The 18,490-nt window shown below is 39.3% G+C and overlaps 1 protein-coding gene across 3 annotated transcripts in view; it reads right to left on the bottom strand.

Moving 5' to 3' along the window:
- PDZRN4 (PDZ domain containing ring finger 4) overlaps positions 1-18,490 on the bottom strand; it is a 252,745-nt gene that overhangs the window by 25,934 nt on the left and 208,321 nt on the right. For all 3 annotated transcript variants that reach the window (XM_072875209.1, XM_072875285.1, XM_072875375.1), the window contains 2 exons: positions 17,605-17,858; positions 15,914-16,016 (listed from right to left, as the gene is read on the bottom strand). In XM_072875209.1, the coding sequence (XP_072731310.1) occupies positions 15,914-16,016; positions 17,605-17,858 (357 nt within the window). The remainder of the gene's footprint in view (positions 1-15,913; positions 16,017-17,604; positions 17,859-18,490) is intronic.

The raw sequence follows: 18,490 nt of genomic DNA, 5'->3' as shown, positions 1-18,490 counted from the left end.
CTGCAGATCTTATCACGGGGAGTGACATAAGTACCTGGATCATTATCAGGCAGAGCTCCAAACAGCCAAGCATCCTGGCAGCATCTTGCCAATCACATTCACTTTCTTGGTCTCTTCCTCCACATGACTGGAAGGATATACCTTTTCCAGGCTGCCAAATCACCGGTCATTTACATTGCTACCTTCTATAATATTTAACCTTCATAACGCCACACACTCATCATCACTGGCAAGTAATTCTGCTCATGACATAAAAATAAATAACACAAACAGAACCAGAGCTATCCCTTCACTCTTCTTACAGGAACAGTTCAATCTAATGAAGTCCTAGGAGGGTAGAGAGCTAACAGTGGAGCTACTAAAAAGAAAAATTAATCTAAAATTCAGAAGTGATGAGAATGGTATTACACGTTACATAAAAGAATACGTTGCAAATGAGCGTGGGTGTAAAACAGAGGAAACAACAGCCTGGGTTTGCAACAAAAAAGCATCATCAGCAGAATAAATGGTGTTCTTTAGACTTCTTTTTGTAACACCACTTATTTAACGTCTGAATTTGTACCATGCAGTAGGAGTTGTGACTGTCATGTACAAATGATCAGGGTATGTACAATGGGTAAGTCTACACACTTAAAACAGATGCCTGGTGTTTCAAACAAGTATCACATTTCACCTTACCCAAATCATGCTTCCAGTTCTCTTAGCTAGGCTTTGTTTAGCAGTTATGTCTTTAACAATGACCAGAAGTAATTTGAGGAAACTCAGAAAAAAGATGTGTAAATCCTAGCGTCAGTAGAAGTCATCACAACAATCTATTTTAAATATGATGAATTATTTTTTTCCTATGGGCTACCTATCTCTGTTTAGATGAAGAGAGACTTTGGTCCCTCCAATGTACATTTAACAAAGTAATTTCATTTTAAGGTAGATATTTTGTTTTCAGGCTTGGGGTGGGTGTTAAATATTTAATCGTTTACTTATGTGTGCATGTGTCCGTATGTGCCGAGGGGAGATAGTATGTGTGTGTAAATTAATGTATATGAGTATATAGGCATATACAGCGCGTATATATCTGTGCGTAAGTGCGTGCCAGGCAGGTCAGTTACACTGCAGAGAGTCTCCCCTGGCAATCACCAAACAATTCATTTAAGAGCATGATTGCAACTCTTGAAAACACAGTGATACGATATACACTTATAATGAGAAAGAAAAAGTGTCAGATGACCCCACAATTCCCAGAACCACAGCAGTGACATTTACAGCCATCTCTGGACTCTACCTTTTAATGACAAACCATGTAGAAGACTAATTATTTATTAATAACTGCAAAAAGAGAAATTGCGAAAGGAAACAAGAATTTTCAGTTTGCTACGAAAGATCCTCTGTCATCAGCTAGATCAGTCAAACATAAAACCCCTCTCACTTTACCTCCATGATAACTGCATGTTTAGGGTGGGCTACTGTAAAGAAACAGCTCACCGGAGAGACTATATAGAGGGAACACCTATCACTGCAGCTTTCTTAAGTGTACCCATAAGAAAAGATCAAAACCACCTTGGATTCTGAGACTGCCAGACTGAAGGCAAGTAATACTGCAGGCAAACAAAGGCTTCCTAGATCTGAGAACTATCCTAGCCCCATCAAGAGTTATGCTCTCTTGTCAAAAGGATTTTCCAGGAAATACTTTAATGTCTATGTAACACAGGCTAATTGTAGGCTATGTAGCAGAAGTATTCAGCGTGAAACAGAGTGCAGTGAAACTGCCCTCCCCTTCACAGGTCACTGCAGGGTCCTATTGCATTCTTTGCACAACAAATAAACTTGTATTTAAATGTTTGTAGTGAATTTAATTTACAAACACTGGCCACTTCCACCAGAAAAAGAATGCTTCCATCAGAAAAGCAAAGCTCCTAACTCCTCTGGTACCTTCACCACGGAAGGTAACAAGCATTGCAGGATTTTAGCAGATTATAGTTCAGTTTTAGAACCCATTCTGTAAATGCCTATGGAGATTTGGCAGAGTTCAATATTTCGCTTTTAAAGTGACTGACATTCTTGAGTTGTGAAAATAACCTAAAGAAATAAGTTCTTTTTTCCCCTCTCTAACACTCCCAGTATGTTCTGTTATGCAGATTTTTCCATAGACAGGCACATCCACAATGTACTTGGGGGCTATTTGGATGGAAATAGAAAAGCTATGGAGCAAGACAGAGCCAGCCTAGATGTAAACAAGCTGGAACTGCTGGCAGCTGTGCTGTTACAAATAAAATTGCATTCCCCACTGTCTTCTCACTTATCAATTTTGACAGAAGACTGTCCTGACTTCTCATAAACAGCATCGAAAAGGACAAATCACATTGGGTGTCAGATTTGCCAAAATGGATTTGGTTGGTAGCTTACCACAAAGAAACACAGGGTTATCTCCATTCCACATGGTGGGGAAAAACAATGCTCTGTCCAAGGGGTGGGGGCTCTACCTTATAGGCTGAAGTCTCATTTAATCCTCATTTTTCAGAGTCTGGTTTAGATTTAAGAATCTCTGACACAAGATTTGTTTACATCAAAGCAGAAAGGAAAAATATCAGCAAGCATTTCTCAAATGCATAATCCAAAAGCAAATACGACATAGAATGAGAAATATTTAAAAACAAAATCACTTTCCTGCTGATCCCTGCTTTATAGCTATACTTAGAGCCACATGCTGCTTTGTGTCCAGACAAAGAATGCTCTGGGACAGCAGGATGCTGTAGACAATGATACCAGTGTTAAAAAAAGAAAGAAAGAAAGAAAGAAAGAAAGAAAGAAAGAAAGAAAGAAAGAAAGAAAGAAAGAAAGAAAGAAAGAAAGAAAGAAAGAAAGAAAGAAAGAAAGAAAGAAAGAAAGAAAGAAAGAAAAAAGTAGTTGCAGAAAAAAAACAGAATTAATATGCTGACACATAGGCAACTATTAATAAAATATCATTTGCAACTGTGGGAGCAGAATTTGGCCCTGTAGCTGATGAATCCTTTGATAATAAAGAAGCTCCACTGGATATGGCAATTCACTCCCTCCCTGCAGCTCTGGAGAGAAAATTTTTGGTGCGCACTACAGTTCTACGTGGCAATCACACAATGGAGTAACTTCAGGCACGGCAAGCCTGCCAGCGCATATTCAACAGTCTGATGTGTGATGATCAGTAACAGTCTGATGGCTGTGAGTGGGAGGAGGAAGACACCCAAGAGTCAGCTGAGACTCCCAACGGGTGAGGACGGGGGGCGGATAGCAGTCGTGGAGCAGATGGGGGAACGGGTTGGGCTGGATGAACGATGGAGCTGGACTACGAATGTGAGAAACCTTTGATCACTGCGCTATGAACAAATTTAGCGTTGCAGTGGGAAGAAGGGTCTAAGCATATGGGGATGAGATAAACACAACTTTTAATTCTGTGGGCCTCGCAGGCTTGGTGTGGCCTTTCTGATTTGCTTTTAAAGGTTATTTTAAACCTTGAGCTTAAAGACACATGGTGGACTTTACAGCGAGTGTATCTCATACGGAAGTCAAAGAGGGAAAAAAAAATCCTTTACAGATTACAGGCTTCCTGGCTGCAAAAGGCTCAACAGCTGACAGTATAGCCTCCAGGAAGTCACAAACATCCACTCGAACCTGAGTTTTCCTCCTTAACTAGCATGCACAATACCAGATCATGAGATCCCTGTCAAAAAGATAAATCCAAAAATCAACCCTTATGGGGAGTATTAAACATAAAGTACCCTAAACAGTATTAAAAAACATTTTTTTTCCCTATTGTCTGGATGATCACACTTACTGGAAAGTAAAATGTCCTCAGCATACTTTGTTATTTCAAACAAACCATAGTCTTACTTTTCTCCCTAATTCTTCCACCTCCCTATTCATTCTCTTTATTTCTGTTCTTTCCCCATGGTGCAGTATGAATGATGATTTATTAGAAGTACTTAACAATATACATATATTTTCCTATGTTATATATGCATATATGTTTTCAGCTGCTTGAGACCCAACACCCTTTCTGGTATGTTCTGCACTTGAGAAAACCATGAATTCTTGGTTTCGGAGCAGAGAAATCCATGGTGAACTGCTTATATATAGTATTTCTCAGCAGTCAGCTTTGGTCCTCACTTTTGGTCTTTCACTCAATATAAGTGTGAAGTTGCAAGGATATGAGAAGAGTTTAAAGTATAATTAACTAGCTGATGATATGCAGCGAAGGGTTTCCTTTTCACTAATCTTCGATTCCACATTCTCACTCTCTCATTGAACAAAGTAGGTGGGAATAGCACAGACAAGGCAGAAACTGAACCTTATGGTAAAATGAGATAAGCAGACTGGAGTAGTAACTATTCCATTGTGCAGTGGGTGTGAATATACTAAACTGTCACATTGGCTCACAGCCTCTATATTCCGAAGGAGTCCTTTGCTTTTGGACAATTTTGACAAAAAATAAAAGAAAGAGGTTCATTTTTACATGTATTTGAAGAAAAAAATTCTGACTTTTCATTAAAGCTCCTATCCTGACCCCCATATTGAAACTCTTTGGCTTTCAACATTGAAAAATAAGAGGTACAGCTAAGGAATCACTGGTCTGAGCCATTTAAGGGGTGGGGGGAGAACCCCTCAAACTTTACCAGTCCATTTTTTTTGCTTTTGGGGCTTTCCAGAATTTGCTCCCCAGACTGTTTTCCAATGAAAATGGCTTTGACATAAAACGTTAGAATGGACCTTCTCTTGGTTATCAGGTGTATTATCACTATTATCTTGGTTATCACTGTATTAATACAGCACTCCACATCTGGCTAGAAGTTCATTAACTAATTAGGGGGCTGGAGCACATCTCCTACGAGGGGAGGCTGGGAGAACTGCATTTGGTTAGCCTTTTGAAGAAAAGTATCTTCTTAATAAGGAGCTCTTACTGCTTCCTTCAAGTACCAAATGCAAGAGTCCAGAGAAGTCAGAACCAGATTCTTCCTGGAGGTGCACTGTCACAGCCACACGAGACAACACTCAGGAAATTCCAATTAGATATTTAGGGAAGTGCTTCTTACTGTGAGGGTAGTCAAACACTGGAAGAGTTGTCCAGAGATGTTGTAGACTGCATACTATAAAACATAACCAACTATATATCAGCTATATAATCAGCATCCACTTCTTTGCCCCTCTATGATAGGCTCTCTCTGCAATTTCTGGACTTGCCTCAAATAGTGGTACTTAAAAGCAACTTGGAAAATTTAGTGGTGACATCTACTGAAAGGAATGGGACAATATTAGGACATGACATCAGTGCTAAAATCTTTATAGTTACTTCTCCTACATTTCTGTTTGCCATTCATTGTGTCGGAGATTAAGGTCTGGAAGGGATCCAACACCTGCAAAAGCTCTATTTGCTTGGAAACCAGTCTCTGCACTTGAGACTGTCAGATATATCCTTCTCTGTCCATGAATGTCCTCTTCGATATACCATGGACCTTCTCAGGAGAAGACCCCAATGTCTGGAGTTTTCCTGGCTCTAACGGTATAAAAACAATCAAATCTGACATGCTTCAAAGGGTAGAGGAAAACCTGTTGAACTTAAGAATTCTGATAAGATCAGGAACTTCAAGCCCCCAGAAGACAGCTATTCCCTTTCCAAAAAACACACGCGGCAGCTGTTTCTAAACCTGATTCCCAACCCTCCTAAGTTTATTGAAGAGCCCCTGCATAGCTTAGAGCTCTTCCTAAACTGTAGCAAGTGCCTTTTTCTAGCCAACAAACCTTAGATACACAAAGCCCAGAGGTTTACGGGTTGTCATAGTTGCAGTTCAAATCAGCTGAGAATCACTTGTCATAATTAACTTTCACTTTTTACAATAAATTTCACCTATTGCAGGTAAAATCATACTTTATTTTTGCTGTATTTCAAAATGTTACTGCCCAGCACTTGACTCTGTAAACATCATCATTACTGCTGCCTGCCTGCTCTGGGCCTGAAACGTGTCAGAAGATTTATCTGCCTCATCAGCACTTTCTAAACACCCAGGCAGCCAATCGAAATGGGGAGGCATAACAGATGTGCCAACATCTGCTGCAGCGAGCATTTATCTGAACGGCAGAATACGTAGCTGTAGATTCAAACTCCTAACCAGTTACAATTCCAGACGTTTGGACAGCCTTGATCTACAACTGTGTGAAGGCTATTTTGGAATATTAATTAAAATCAAGTTGAAAATGTAATTTTTCATTTTTAGACAGCTGTGAGACATATACCTTCCTGTAATTCAGTTTATGTATTTCAGACACAGTAAAAGCAAAATACTATGAAAAAAAGCTAAATTTAAAGTTAAGCCTATAAAATTAGAAATTCTTAGAAAGCACTAAGCTAAAATTCCACCCCATCCATGCTCTTGTTTACTCTGAGATACATACATATTAAAATATGTATAGTTAAAATATGCAAATTTTAATCACATACATGTGCCCATAAATCAAGCACATGAAGTGATAGGCAATGACTTTTAAAACACATTTTAATTTTCCTGGCACCAAAATGAGGTCTATGGGCACCATATCCATGCTGAGTCTCAGCTGTTCAAACTTCTGTTGCACATGGAAATGTCCTCCACCCCCAAACACATACTTGTATAGACTGATGAAATCATGAGATGAAATACAAAGCAAACTCATCATCTGCTTTTTTGATGCACAATACAGTTTCACCTGTATTCCTGCTCACCAAACCATGCCCTCCAGGAATGACTATCACATTCTCTTTGAAGAGCTGCCTCATTAAATAAAAAAGCAAACTTCCCGAGAAAAGACCTCTCCTGCTTTTTTGATTTCTCCTCTGAAGGCCCAGCATGCATACTATTGAAACCTTGTTTAAAGTCCATTTTCTTGTAAAAGGTTCCCTCTTGCTAGGGGGATTTGGCCCTTGCTTCCTGTGCTCTTGCATTTCCTAGGATACTAAGCTTTAAAATAGAGACATTATAATAAGCTGGTTAACACGACTTAGGTTATTTTTAAAAGAATATGTAAAAGAAATTATTTTCTCCCATCTTTTGTCTGTATAGCTAGATTCCATGTCTCCAAGACAGATGACACGAGCTTTCAAGCAGAGGGCATATGAAAAATAGCATTAATAAAACCCTTAGAAACATTTTAACTGTAAAGCATATATGGAGGTATGTGGTATAATAGTATAAAAACTGTCTAAACAAAGCATTTATCCAAAACAGAAGATTTATAATCCACAGATTTCCATAAATATGGAAATATTGCCAGCACCTTTCTCTTCCTTCACTGGGTGAAAAACACATACCATATGTTGTAATGTTGCCCAACAATAAAGTGCTGCTGAACTAAGCTCACTTTTCTTCATTTTCCTGAAAAAACATAAGCTCTGACAACAAGGAAGAATTTTTATTAGCTTTCAGGTGAAGTGAGGAGTAACCCTGTGTTTGTTTTATGAAATCATGAAACAAATGAATATCAATGACGATATATTTTCCTCCTGTTTTAAAACACAATAAATAGTAATAACTTTGATAAATTTGCCTATGTCAGTTTTGTGTCTTTTTCTCCCCACTCTCTCATGATCCTCTGTAGTTGTGGACACAATTAAAATCCTTAAATTGGGATATTCATTACTTAGGGGAGGTGAGATGACAGCAACTTCACCTGCTTTGAATGTCAGAATTTTGTGATGACATACAGTAACACACTCAAAATTAACAAACAACTGTGGCAGAAACTACCCTGACATCCTCTTCCATCTAAATGATTCAATGACTAGCAAGGAAGAAGAGTGATTTAATGGCCAAAAAAGAGATGCATTACAAGTAAAGGCTCCTGGGTTTTACTGCCAGTTCTGTCACTGACTGACTTGGCAAGTCTCTCAATATGACTGTCCTTAGTTCACCTGCTTGTGAATTCCTGTAGCAATACAGGACATAGTAACACTGAAGAACCTCAGTGGAATGGTGTTAAGTTTAATTAATTTATACTTGAAAAGTGACTTCAGTTCTTAAAAGACAGATGAAAAAGTAAAAGGAAATGACTGCTCCTTTTACCACTCCTTTGCTCATTTACAGTGTACAATTGGCCACAGTTAGGGAGAAATTACATATTTATTATTGTCTATGTGTAAATTATGCTGACTTAAATCCCCAGGCGTTTTAAAAATAAAAACGCCAGTAAAATACATAATCTTGTGCTGTAGTATGCCAAATGCATGCTAAAAGAGTCGTCTTTTAATTATTACACAGTCTTATTCAAAGAATTACAGCAAAAAAAAATTCCAGTGCGCTTCTGCATTTTAACTGTGACCTTTTCCATTTTTAGCCCATAGTGACAGTCAGCTGGATCACAGGCCAGGTGTTAGCAGCTCAGAACTCCTTTTGAGTTAAAAGGAAAAAATCTCGAGGAATGGTTTTAGAAACCCCTATCATTGTAGTGTTTACCCGGGTCCAACTGCCACAACTCTAATAATCTATTTACTTGTCCAGGAGACTTCCTCACAAGCTTTTCAATTAATAGCTTTAAAATATGGACCATTTTTTTCTCTGGATTTGTATGATACGACGGGTAGGAATGGAAAAAAAAAGTACCCCAAGACCCCACAAACCAGAAAGACTCTCCCAACCAGCCAAGACCACAGATCACAGGCACACACATACCTGCTCACTTCCTTCATGATACTTCTCAACAGCAAATGCTATATAATATTAAGAATTGCCACAAAAAAAATCAGAATAATGGTATCAGTAAAATGTCTCTATACCATGGGGCATCCATGATTCAGCCATAACCGCCAGGCAGTTACGAACTGATGGTCAGAAAATAAACATAATACAGCAAGTCCCAGTTTATCTAAGCCCACTCTGAGCTGTCAGATCAGTCCCTCCACCACAACAGCAGCTGCATAAGGTAAGGCACATGGTGAGCAGTATGTGCTTTTCCATTGAAAATCTACACCACACGTACCAGCAAGCCTTTTCACATTCCCCTTACCACACCAGTCAGGCCTGATAACAATGGAAAGACACAACCTTGTCCACCATTTCAGCTCTTCTACACTGCAACACCCATGTCTCTGTTAGGATCCTTACTTCTTGAAGCCTTCTCTTTTAAATTACATCTGGTGGCTGATGAATTCCAAAACTGCCTTTTATTCGCTAAAGGCTCTTTTTTGATTCATCTCAAGTTTTAAGAAGTTCAGGAAAAAAAGAATCCAACCACAGTAGGAAATACAGAAGAAACAAGCACAACCTGATAGCAAGTCACAGAGGTATTACAGTGGTTCTGCCCCTTCACATCACTGTCATCCTACCTGATCATGGCTGGAACTTGGCTTGAATGATCCCTGCCAAAACAAGGTTTCTCTCTCTCTCACCCCTTTATACTATTAAATAAAAAACATGACTTAATACCTGTGCAGAAATTCCATGCTACATGTAAGGAATTTCTAGAAAACTCCTTTCTAAGAAATGTTTTCCATTTTGATGGGTACACATCCATCTTCCAGGTTAGCTTCGTTGTACAGAAACACTCATCAGGTAACAAAACAAAAGAGCCTGACTGCAGCCATCGGAAGCGCTGGCAGTGTGTGCACAGAAGCTGTTTCCATAAAAACTGTTTATTCAGGTGTTAGCAATTGAAGCAGGAGCTCCAATTGCATTGCCGCAAGTGCCTGTAATGCTCGCACAGGGGTGTTTGCAGGCTATCACAGCTCTGAAGGGAGCTGTTACAGGCTATCAGCTCAGTAATCCTCATGTTAAAAAGGCCCTAAATATGTATTTAGAAGATAGACAGATCTGTTTGGTTTACTGGTTAAATAATCCATGTGTTGAAAAGGCCTTAAATATGAATTCACAGGGTAGGCAGGTCTCTCTTGGCCTATTACAGCAGTGGTGGGCCTTTCAGAAAGTCACCTAAGACCACACTTCAGTGGCCCATGAGGGCCCCAACCCACAAATACTTAGGCGTTCAAGTAACTTTATTCAGATAAACAGCCTCACTCAGACTGGTAATCTGAACAAAATTACTCCTCCTTTTGTTCTAAGGAAAAAATACTAATAAAATGGATCACTTCAAAAGCGTTATGTCACAGAAATGGGCAATCTGAATTTGCGCCTCAAATACATTCCCTCATCATGATGGGATGAGTGTTACTGGAAGAGTAAACCAATGTGTTACCACTGCAATGCATCTGCTGCAATGCTCAGGTACGGTAAAAGAAATGAAGAGAACAGGATAAAATTCTCCCCTATGGGAGTTTTAAGTGTTCAGTGAGAAGAGGTCTACACAAAACCTTACTCGTGGCCAATTCCCAAAGTCTTCTAGCTTTTCTCTCTTCAAAGCCCATTTTTAGTTTGTGAAAACAGCCAACAGCATCTGTTCCAGAAATGCTCAGGTCAATAGGAAACCTTAGCAATTTCAGTGGGTTTGGATCAGGCCAGTGGTAAACTTAAAGGACTAATCTACATTTACAGTTAACAGATTTATGAGTGCAAATACTTATCAAAACATTTAAATGAACGGCTGTCCATAACCATAAATTAGCACTTACATTCAACATGCATACACATACATTTATTTCCTTATCCTGACTGAAAATCTGTCCCTTGGGTCTACAAAGCAGAACACGAACTTAAGAGTATTCATTTTTGTCCTGAGGTATTAACCAACCCTAAGAGCACTACGGGTTGCTCCGCTTAGGAGGAGATACTGATGATGGAGTAAAGCAACTTTCATATGAATCTTCTCATTTCCAGAAGTCCTATTTTCCAGAGCATAGTTTCTAGCTCACTCTCCAAGTTTCATAGAGGCATCAGGTGGCAAAAATCTCACATGGCTTTTTCTCAAAATACTATGCTCTTTTGTGGCTGCTGTTTCCTGCAGGACCTCTGATCCTTTCATTGTCTGGACACAAAAGGCTTCATAAAAACTGACCACAGAAAGATTTCACCTGCACATGCCTCATGTGGTTGTCTGTTGATATAGTGACATGCACTAACTTCCTGAGCAAAAAAGTAAAATAAAGATGCTCAATGGTTTCTAAGACCTTAAATGAAGAGCATCGGAGTACCTCGTAATTTTATATACGGTCAACTCAACCCTTAGCAACTTCTCCCAGGTACTGATCTTAATACTGCCCCAATCTATCTGCCAGCACTAGCATTTTTATGCATTAAAACTGGAGTCATCAGACACAGGCAGGCTAACACAGTGGCTGCCATTCTGCCTTTTTCACTCTGAAAACGCTAATCCTGGCATGGTGGACCATTGATGTGGTTTCCCAGGCTCCTGCAAGCTATGTTATTGTATTGAAACAATCACTTGTGCCTTTGCCTAAAAACAAGAACAATCAGAGCTGAAAAGTCTTTTAGGCAATTATGCTGGTCTCCTTTGCACATCCACATCAGCTAACACCCAACCTGCCTCCAAAAAACCCCCCTCAATTCCAAGAGCAAACTTCAGCCTACTCTTCCTCATATATGCAACAACAGTTACCTTGACCCACTGCTATTCCTTCTCGAGGATGTCTACTTTTGCTGTTTGTAAGAAGCATTCAGCTAGAAATAAGAATCTTTTCCTATCTCAGATATATGAAATTTTAAAAGCTGTAATTCCCCAGAGATATTTGCTCTCACAGCAGAAACCAATCACTTCCTGTTTTGCTTTTGCTCAAAAGCTGCTTCAGTACATAGATGGTACAAAGGTCTCTGCCCTTGGATAAGGACCTGTTGACTAAATGACACTACCTGCTTGTGCCTGCTTGTAACATCTTATTTTCTTCTTCCCCTCTTCTTGAAAGGCAGCCTCCTCAGACTGAATAGGTAGGACGAGACATCAGTGATGCTTTCTTTTGTCCAGCTTTGTTTTTACAACATTCTTTGGGTTTTTTTTACCTATTTTTTCACTGTTCCACCATTTAAAAGTGACTTTGTCCCCTTAATTTCTGTATTACTGCCAACGTTCCAAACCAAGTATGTGATGTTTCTCTCTCCTGGATAGTAGGTTCAGAAAAGTTATTACAGAAGTGCACGTCCATTAGCTTATTTACTCCTCTCTAGCACCAGTATCCTCTGTTCTTCTTACAAGGACAAATTTTAGAGCCATGTTTAACAGAGATTTACTGGAGGCTGTGATGCTTTTAGTCCTCTCACCTCATTGGTACCAGAGAGTGTGATGTACTCTCTAACATCACATGATGTAATTCCAGCAGCACAACAGCCAGTCACAGCCAGACTGGATGGGTTTGTCCTGAATATCTTTGGCTCTCTTTCAGTGACATTGAACGCAAGTCCAACTGAGCATTTACAAATTGGTCAATTCCTGGTTTATCTTAAAAGTCCTCATAGGTATCTGGCTATGCCAGAATTGCAAATCTTTTTATCTCTTTCTGCCAACACTGACTGATGCTGGCTCTGACCCCTGCCTCAGTATCTACCAACAATTCAGATTCCTTTTAGGACAAGTTTTGCAGCAGCAACATAAGGCTGCTCAAGTTGGCTATCAGCAATCCCCCAGCTTCATCATCTTCCCAGCTATTTGTTTAAAGTATGGTACTGTATGGGGCCTAATGAGCCTCCCAGGGAGTTCTTCCTTCCAAGACAATTGGCTCATACTTGAGTTTATTGCGCTGCGACAATCTGAGCACAACCCACTGGGTTTTTCTAGCTTACAAATGGAGTAGAAGAGTCTTGTAAGTGTCTAATCCTACCAAATCCACTGGCAAGTATAAGCCCATATCCCCAGTGCTGGCTATCGTATGTGATCCTCCTGTTTGTTTCTTATGGTGGTAACTCAGGTACTTAAACGCCAGCACATATCTGTAAGCAAGTTCCAAGCTGATCAAAGCTTTCCAGGACACTCCCTTTCTTGGAAAATAGTCTTGTTTACAGCACCTCAGTTGCTAGTCATCTTATTTTCTTACTTCCTAATTTGGCTGAGTATTTTGCCTGAGTGTCTCAGAACTGATGCATTCTTCACCTACAAACCATTTCTAGGAAATAACGAGGTGTTGCTCTACTTCTTTTTCTGCTCACTATCTTGTTTCAATCCCTTTCTGAAATCTCTAGGTTTGGCTTTGAATCCATTAAAAATTATTAAGTTTGCCATGGAGACCTGTGAGCCGCTTATCTGTCTCCTTTTAGTATAACAGGAATGCTAATGTGAAGTTTGGAAACTGGACCATACTCTTGACACCAGATAGGGTTTTTGCTGCGTGTGATTAGCTAAGGTTCACACCAGAAAGTTGTTACGAAGAAAAAAACAATGATAAAATCAGGGAGCACTGATACAATCTTTCTTCCACTGAAAGCACAGTAATAACAATAAACCTCTTTCCCCTAAACACAGGAGAAATCAAATGGTGGGAGACAGAGAACGCTCTGTGCTTCTTCCACCCAGCCTGCAGGGTGGCATGAGCAGAGCTTTTGCACCCTCTCTTCTTGCTGCTTTCACCCTTAGATGGTGGATGGGCAATGCTGATTTTGTAAGTTGTTGTCTTCCCAAGTGCTTGAGCATTTTTTTCTTCCCTTATGCTGCTGCCACAGCACAGTAACTTGAGGAGCTATGCTGGATATTAGATCAGGCAGCTGGGCTAGGTTAAAAACAACCCTTCTAAAAATCTATTTTTAAAAAATATTGGATTACTTCTCACATCTGTTTCACAAAAAGTAATGTTGGCATAACTGAGGGGCCAGAAAACATCAGGGCAAGGGTGGGACAGAGTGGCCACAGCAGGGTACGCCTAAACCAGTACTGTTGTAGAGACCTTGACAGCATTGGACCATAGTCTTTGCTCCACTCACTGTCCTGCTGCTTCTCCCCTGGATCGGCAACAGCAGCTAGTAAATCCCTTTTGACTCTGTCCTTTATGAGACTTTGTTTTGGATGGAGATATAGATTTTGGGGGACAACACTCTCAAATTTTCCAGCTACCTAGTTACAGCAAGGGAGCTTAATAACATCTTATAAGGACCTGAAATAGCAGATAATACAACCATTGAGTAACCTAAATCATAGTATTACCCACACGGGCTTAAATTTCGAGAATGTCTTTCATGTTTAGAGCTCTGCTAGTTAAAGGCTCCGAGATGTTCTTGTTTCTCCTTCAAAACTTTCATATTTAGTAGAAAGCATTCTTCTCAAAGGAAGCTAGACAGTTCCTTCCCTATTTAAATTTCACATGAAACACTTTATTTCAGTCACTTGGCGAATTTGCCTTGGGCAACTGAATCACAGCTGACAGCAAATTAATGACTATGATGGTGTGATTAGTAGAGATTACAGGCAACTGAGAACTTGCCCAAGCATTTGCCATTGTCACAATACTTATACCAGCTATTATTAGGGATTAATAATGGTCATAAAGAGGACTTGATTCTACCAGGTAGACTCTAAAAATTGTTAGTATTTTTATGTCACTGATATTCTGATTAAATGATGAAAATAATCTTTATCTAACCATTTTTTTAAATATTCTTTCTAGATGCTTACATTACTAATTTATTTAAATATTACTAGAAAAATAGTTTCTATTACATTTAAGGAAGAAGTACCATAAACAAACACACTTGACAGAGAAATTTAATATTATATTACACATGGGGAGTCAAAACAGAACTTAAGCTCTGAGACTCTTGTGCTGTGAGATATCACACTGAAACCCAACTGGGAAGAAATAATGATTTCACTAATTCCTAGCAATGATTTTTTGAGCAGTTCAAATAAAAGTTTGCTTGTTCTGGTTGAGATTCACTAAGTAGATGATACTTGATTTTTTTGCTTCCTGGGGGAAGAACTTCAGATTCCCCAGGCTGTTAGAAGAAAAGAACAATGGGCTGAACTTGCAATAGAGTGTCTTAGCTGCTAAAGGCACGATAAAAGTGAACACACTGCATATTTGCCAAAGCTTTTGCCATTCATTTCATTTCCAAATGTCAACCAGTTATATGAAACCTTTAAAAAGGTTTCTTAAGGTAGAGCAAACAGGAGGATAGGATATTTTTAATCTTGTATTAAAGATGTTTAATTATTTATAACCACTCTTATTTAAAATACAGTAACTTGAACTTATGCAAAGACTCAGCACTGTTTAATAACAAAAAGAACCATCTGCTTCTTATGCCTGTCCCTACAAATATTTTGTTACTGAATAATAGTGGAAAACATGAAAAGCTAATGACTGGCCGACAAGAAGACTATTTAGATATTGAAATGGAAATCTAATGAAGAGCAACATCACCAATCACATTATCATTTTGGGAAGCCTCACATAATGATTTTCCAGTGACTCAGAAACACATCCACCCTTGTCGCTGGAGAGTACAATGGATTAACAGCCAAGGGAGATTTGTGGTACAGAGCACAATTTCTTATAATTGCAATACTTACAATGTCAAATATCAAAGAGCAAGTAGTAGAAATTGCATTCATTTTCAAAGTTGTAGCCTGATCTTACAAACACTGAAGTACACACCCAAGTATCTGGAAGGCTGATCCCTAAGGCATGAGACACAAGGCCAATTAATTCTTAAAATTAGGGGAAAAAAAAGCAATGAAGCTTTCAGTTACCATTTTAAAGTTTGGAAAGGCTTGCTTTAAAGTGTTAAAACTGCAAAAGCAAAGCATCTGAGTTACAGTCTCCACTGCACAAAGAGGGAACATGTTTAATAAGTCTCCTGGACTTGTATGTAGCCACCCACTGCAGAATTCTGCTTTCACATTTCACGTGTGTAGCCTAACCCCAGTAAAGCCTGTGACATTACACAGGTATAAAATAAAATAGTCTTTGGTGCCGATTTTTTAAGAAGCATTCCCACTCTTATTTTTCTCAGAGGAGCCTGCTATCAGCTGTGCAAATATCATATCTGTAATAACAGAACGAGAGGCTGCAGTGTGTCAGTGATCTTACCTCATACTCAAAGTCCTCTGCTCTATCTGCATCAGCAGGCAGGCTGGAAAGATACTCATTACCTTCATAAAATTCATGCTCCACTGGGTGAAGAGAATGGCAGCTATGTGGAACAAAGCAGTACAACAACAGTAGATGAGCAATAGTTTTTTTTAAATTAAAAAGTGATAAAACCCCCCCACTTCTCTGTAGTTTTCTCATCTCTGGAATGCTACTCTGAACTGCTTGACAGCTTGAAAGGAACTGTACCAAGAAGTAGCACGCACTGTTTTCTTTTCAAAAGCTCATACTCCGGCTGAGTTCATTTTGCTGGGTTCATCTTTTGTCAGATTTACACAGGGTTATTTCTTAAAAGGGTCTGTTTTGGGCCAAACTACTTAATTGTGACAATTTCGGATTCCTTATGCTCATAAAGGTACCTAACTTCAGATTCACGTGCTATGTCATGGCCGGGCACAACTCACTAATTATCTATCTGGTTATAAAGTTGTGAATGTCCACAATCTACAACCCACATCAGGCTTACAAATTGTTCAAGAACTCACATAAAACAACTTGCATTATCCTCTCCTGTTAGAGAGATAACAGGGTGGTGAAGTGCATTTGAGTAACTGCACACTTAAAAATGTCAGTAAACTGCACTGTTAAATGGGCTTGGAGCACAAAGAATGAGGTCTTTACAATGTGCACTTAGGTACAGCCTTAGACCCAAGGCTGGATCCCAACCACGCAGCACCCAGTGTGGATCTATCTTAGCAGAGGCAGGAAACTTTTCCCCATGCTGAGGGCATGGGAACTTCAATCACAGTAGCACACAGTTTAGAAATATACAGTGACAACTCAAAAATATACACATATCATGTTCCTAGCTGTGCAGCAGTAAGTGGCAGGCTCAATCCAGCATTTGGGCTGGCAAGTTCTCTCTGAGATCATCATCCACCCAGCTTACCTAGAACTTCTAAAAATGGAGCTACATCAAAGTCAAAAGTGGTATGCTCTCCATTAGCATAAATTCTGCAGAGATGCACAGCATGCCAGGAAGTCAGCGGAGAAGCTCTAGGGCTATCATAGGTTTGCTGGCTACAGACAGAGGGCAAGGGTTACATCACTAGATGATGTTACTCAGGAGGTGGAGTCCAAAGAGGAAGAAGCCTACACCCTATTTTTGTATAAGCACCACCTGCTGGTGTTTGCATTCAATTCAGTTTCAAATAATTCATCTGAGGGATAATTTAATTCATATCATTTGCCATATGACAGATGAAATTGTACTTTTGACCTCTATAATTGTTTTGCTTTTGATAAGGGGACCTTTAAATTAAATAGTTTCCTTGATTTTTTGGTAAGAAATTTGGAAGAACAGAAAGCAACAAAAGACAGCTCTTTCTAGGTTTGAAGAAGCCTTTTTGGTACTTCGGAACACAGAAGTGTTTTTCTTCTTGACTAGGGCTTAGCTTTGGATGAATAAACATACGAACACAAAGTAAATGTGGCCAAGATTCCTTCCTGTAGCTCTAATCCATGAGCATAGTTTAGGAAAACCATCACTGAAGCCTGAATGGGACAGTGGTTATCAACGACACTTGTAATTTATTTAAAGTGTTCCTGAGACTTTTTCAAGAGAAGGCTACAAGCCTACCACTGCAATGGCTCAATCCCACAGGTAAACAGCAGGAGAAGATAAACCATACCTGTCTGAAAGCAGAAAAGGGCAGATATCAGGAACTGGCGGTGTGGAAGGCCTTAGTTTGGCCAGAGCCATAATGTGCTCGAAAGTGATGTCAGTCTGAGTGCTGGCATCCACAAGCCGAACATCCTGAGAGCTACCATGAGCTTTGCTAAGTGGGGCTCGTCGTAAAACCTGAACTACAATTGGCTCCTTGGCATTGCGAAAAGCTTCCACTGCCTCTTCGTGAGTGGCCTTGGAGAGGTCCTTCCCATTGACCTAGAGAAAAACAGAAAAATATACCGTAGGTTACTCACAAGAGAAAAGGCAGCATAAAAATATGGGTGTAAAATATAGGGGCATGAATTATTTGTGTAGTACATCAAGCCACGTGCTGACATTGACTGGACCGTATTTTGGCATCCATGCAAGAGGGAAGATAAAGCTGGCAGGAGAAAGAAATTCTTTAATCTTTGCTAGAAATTAGAAATGGTTTGATCTCTTCCGTAACTGTCCCAATGGAATCTGAACACAGCAAAGAAACCACAATATTTAAAAAGGACATTTAAAATTATTTCTCTCATCCTATTTTATTCACCTTATACAATACAAATAAAAAAGGAAGGGTGCCTTTAATTTTCAATTTCAGCATTTTCTGTGGCATGCAACTGTTTTAAAGGATTTCTGGCACAGCATTGTTATTAATGCAGATGTCAATAAACATGTCTCTGATGTCTAAAAAGAAACAAGGCCAATTTTCAATGTTTTGTCACTTATCTGCTATGGCCATTATACAATCATTAAGAGCAAAGATAGGAAGATTTGACTAACACAGTCAGCTGCTGCTCTTTTAAGGAAAGAGAAATCTAAATCAAACAAACTGAAGAAATAATTTGCTACAAACAGATGAA

The sequence above is a fragment of the Ciconia boyciana genome, chromosome 1, assembly GCF_034638445.1.
Source record: "Ciconia boyciana chromosome 1, ASM3463844v1, whole genome shotgun sequence".
Classification (NCBI taxonomy): Eukaryota; Metazoa; Chordata; class Aves; order Ciconiiformes; family Ciconiidae; genus Ciconia; species Ciconia boyciana.
This window is presented reverse-complemented; position numbering and strand designations above follow the sequence as displayed.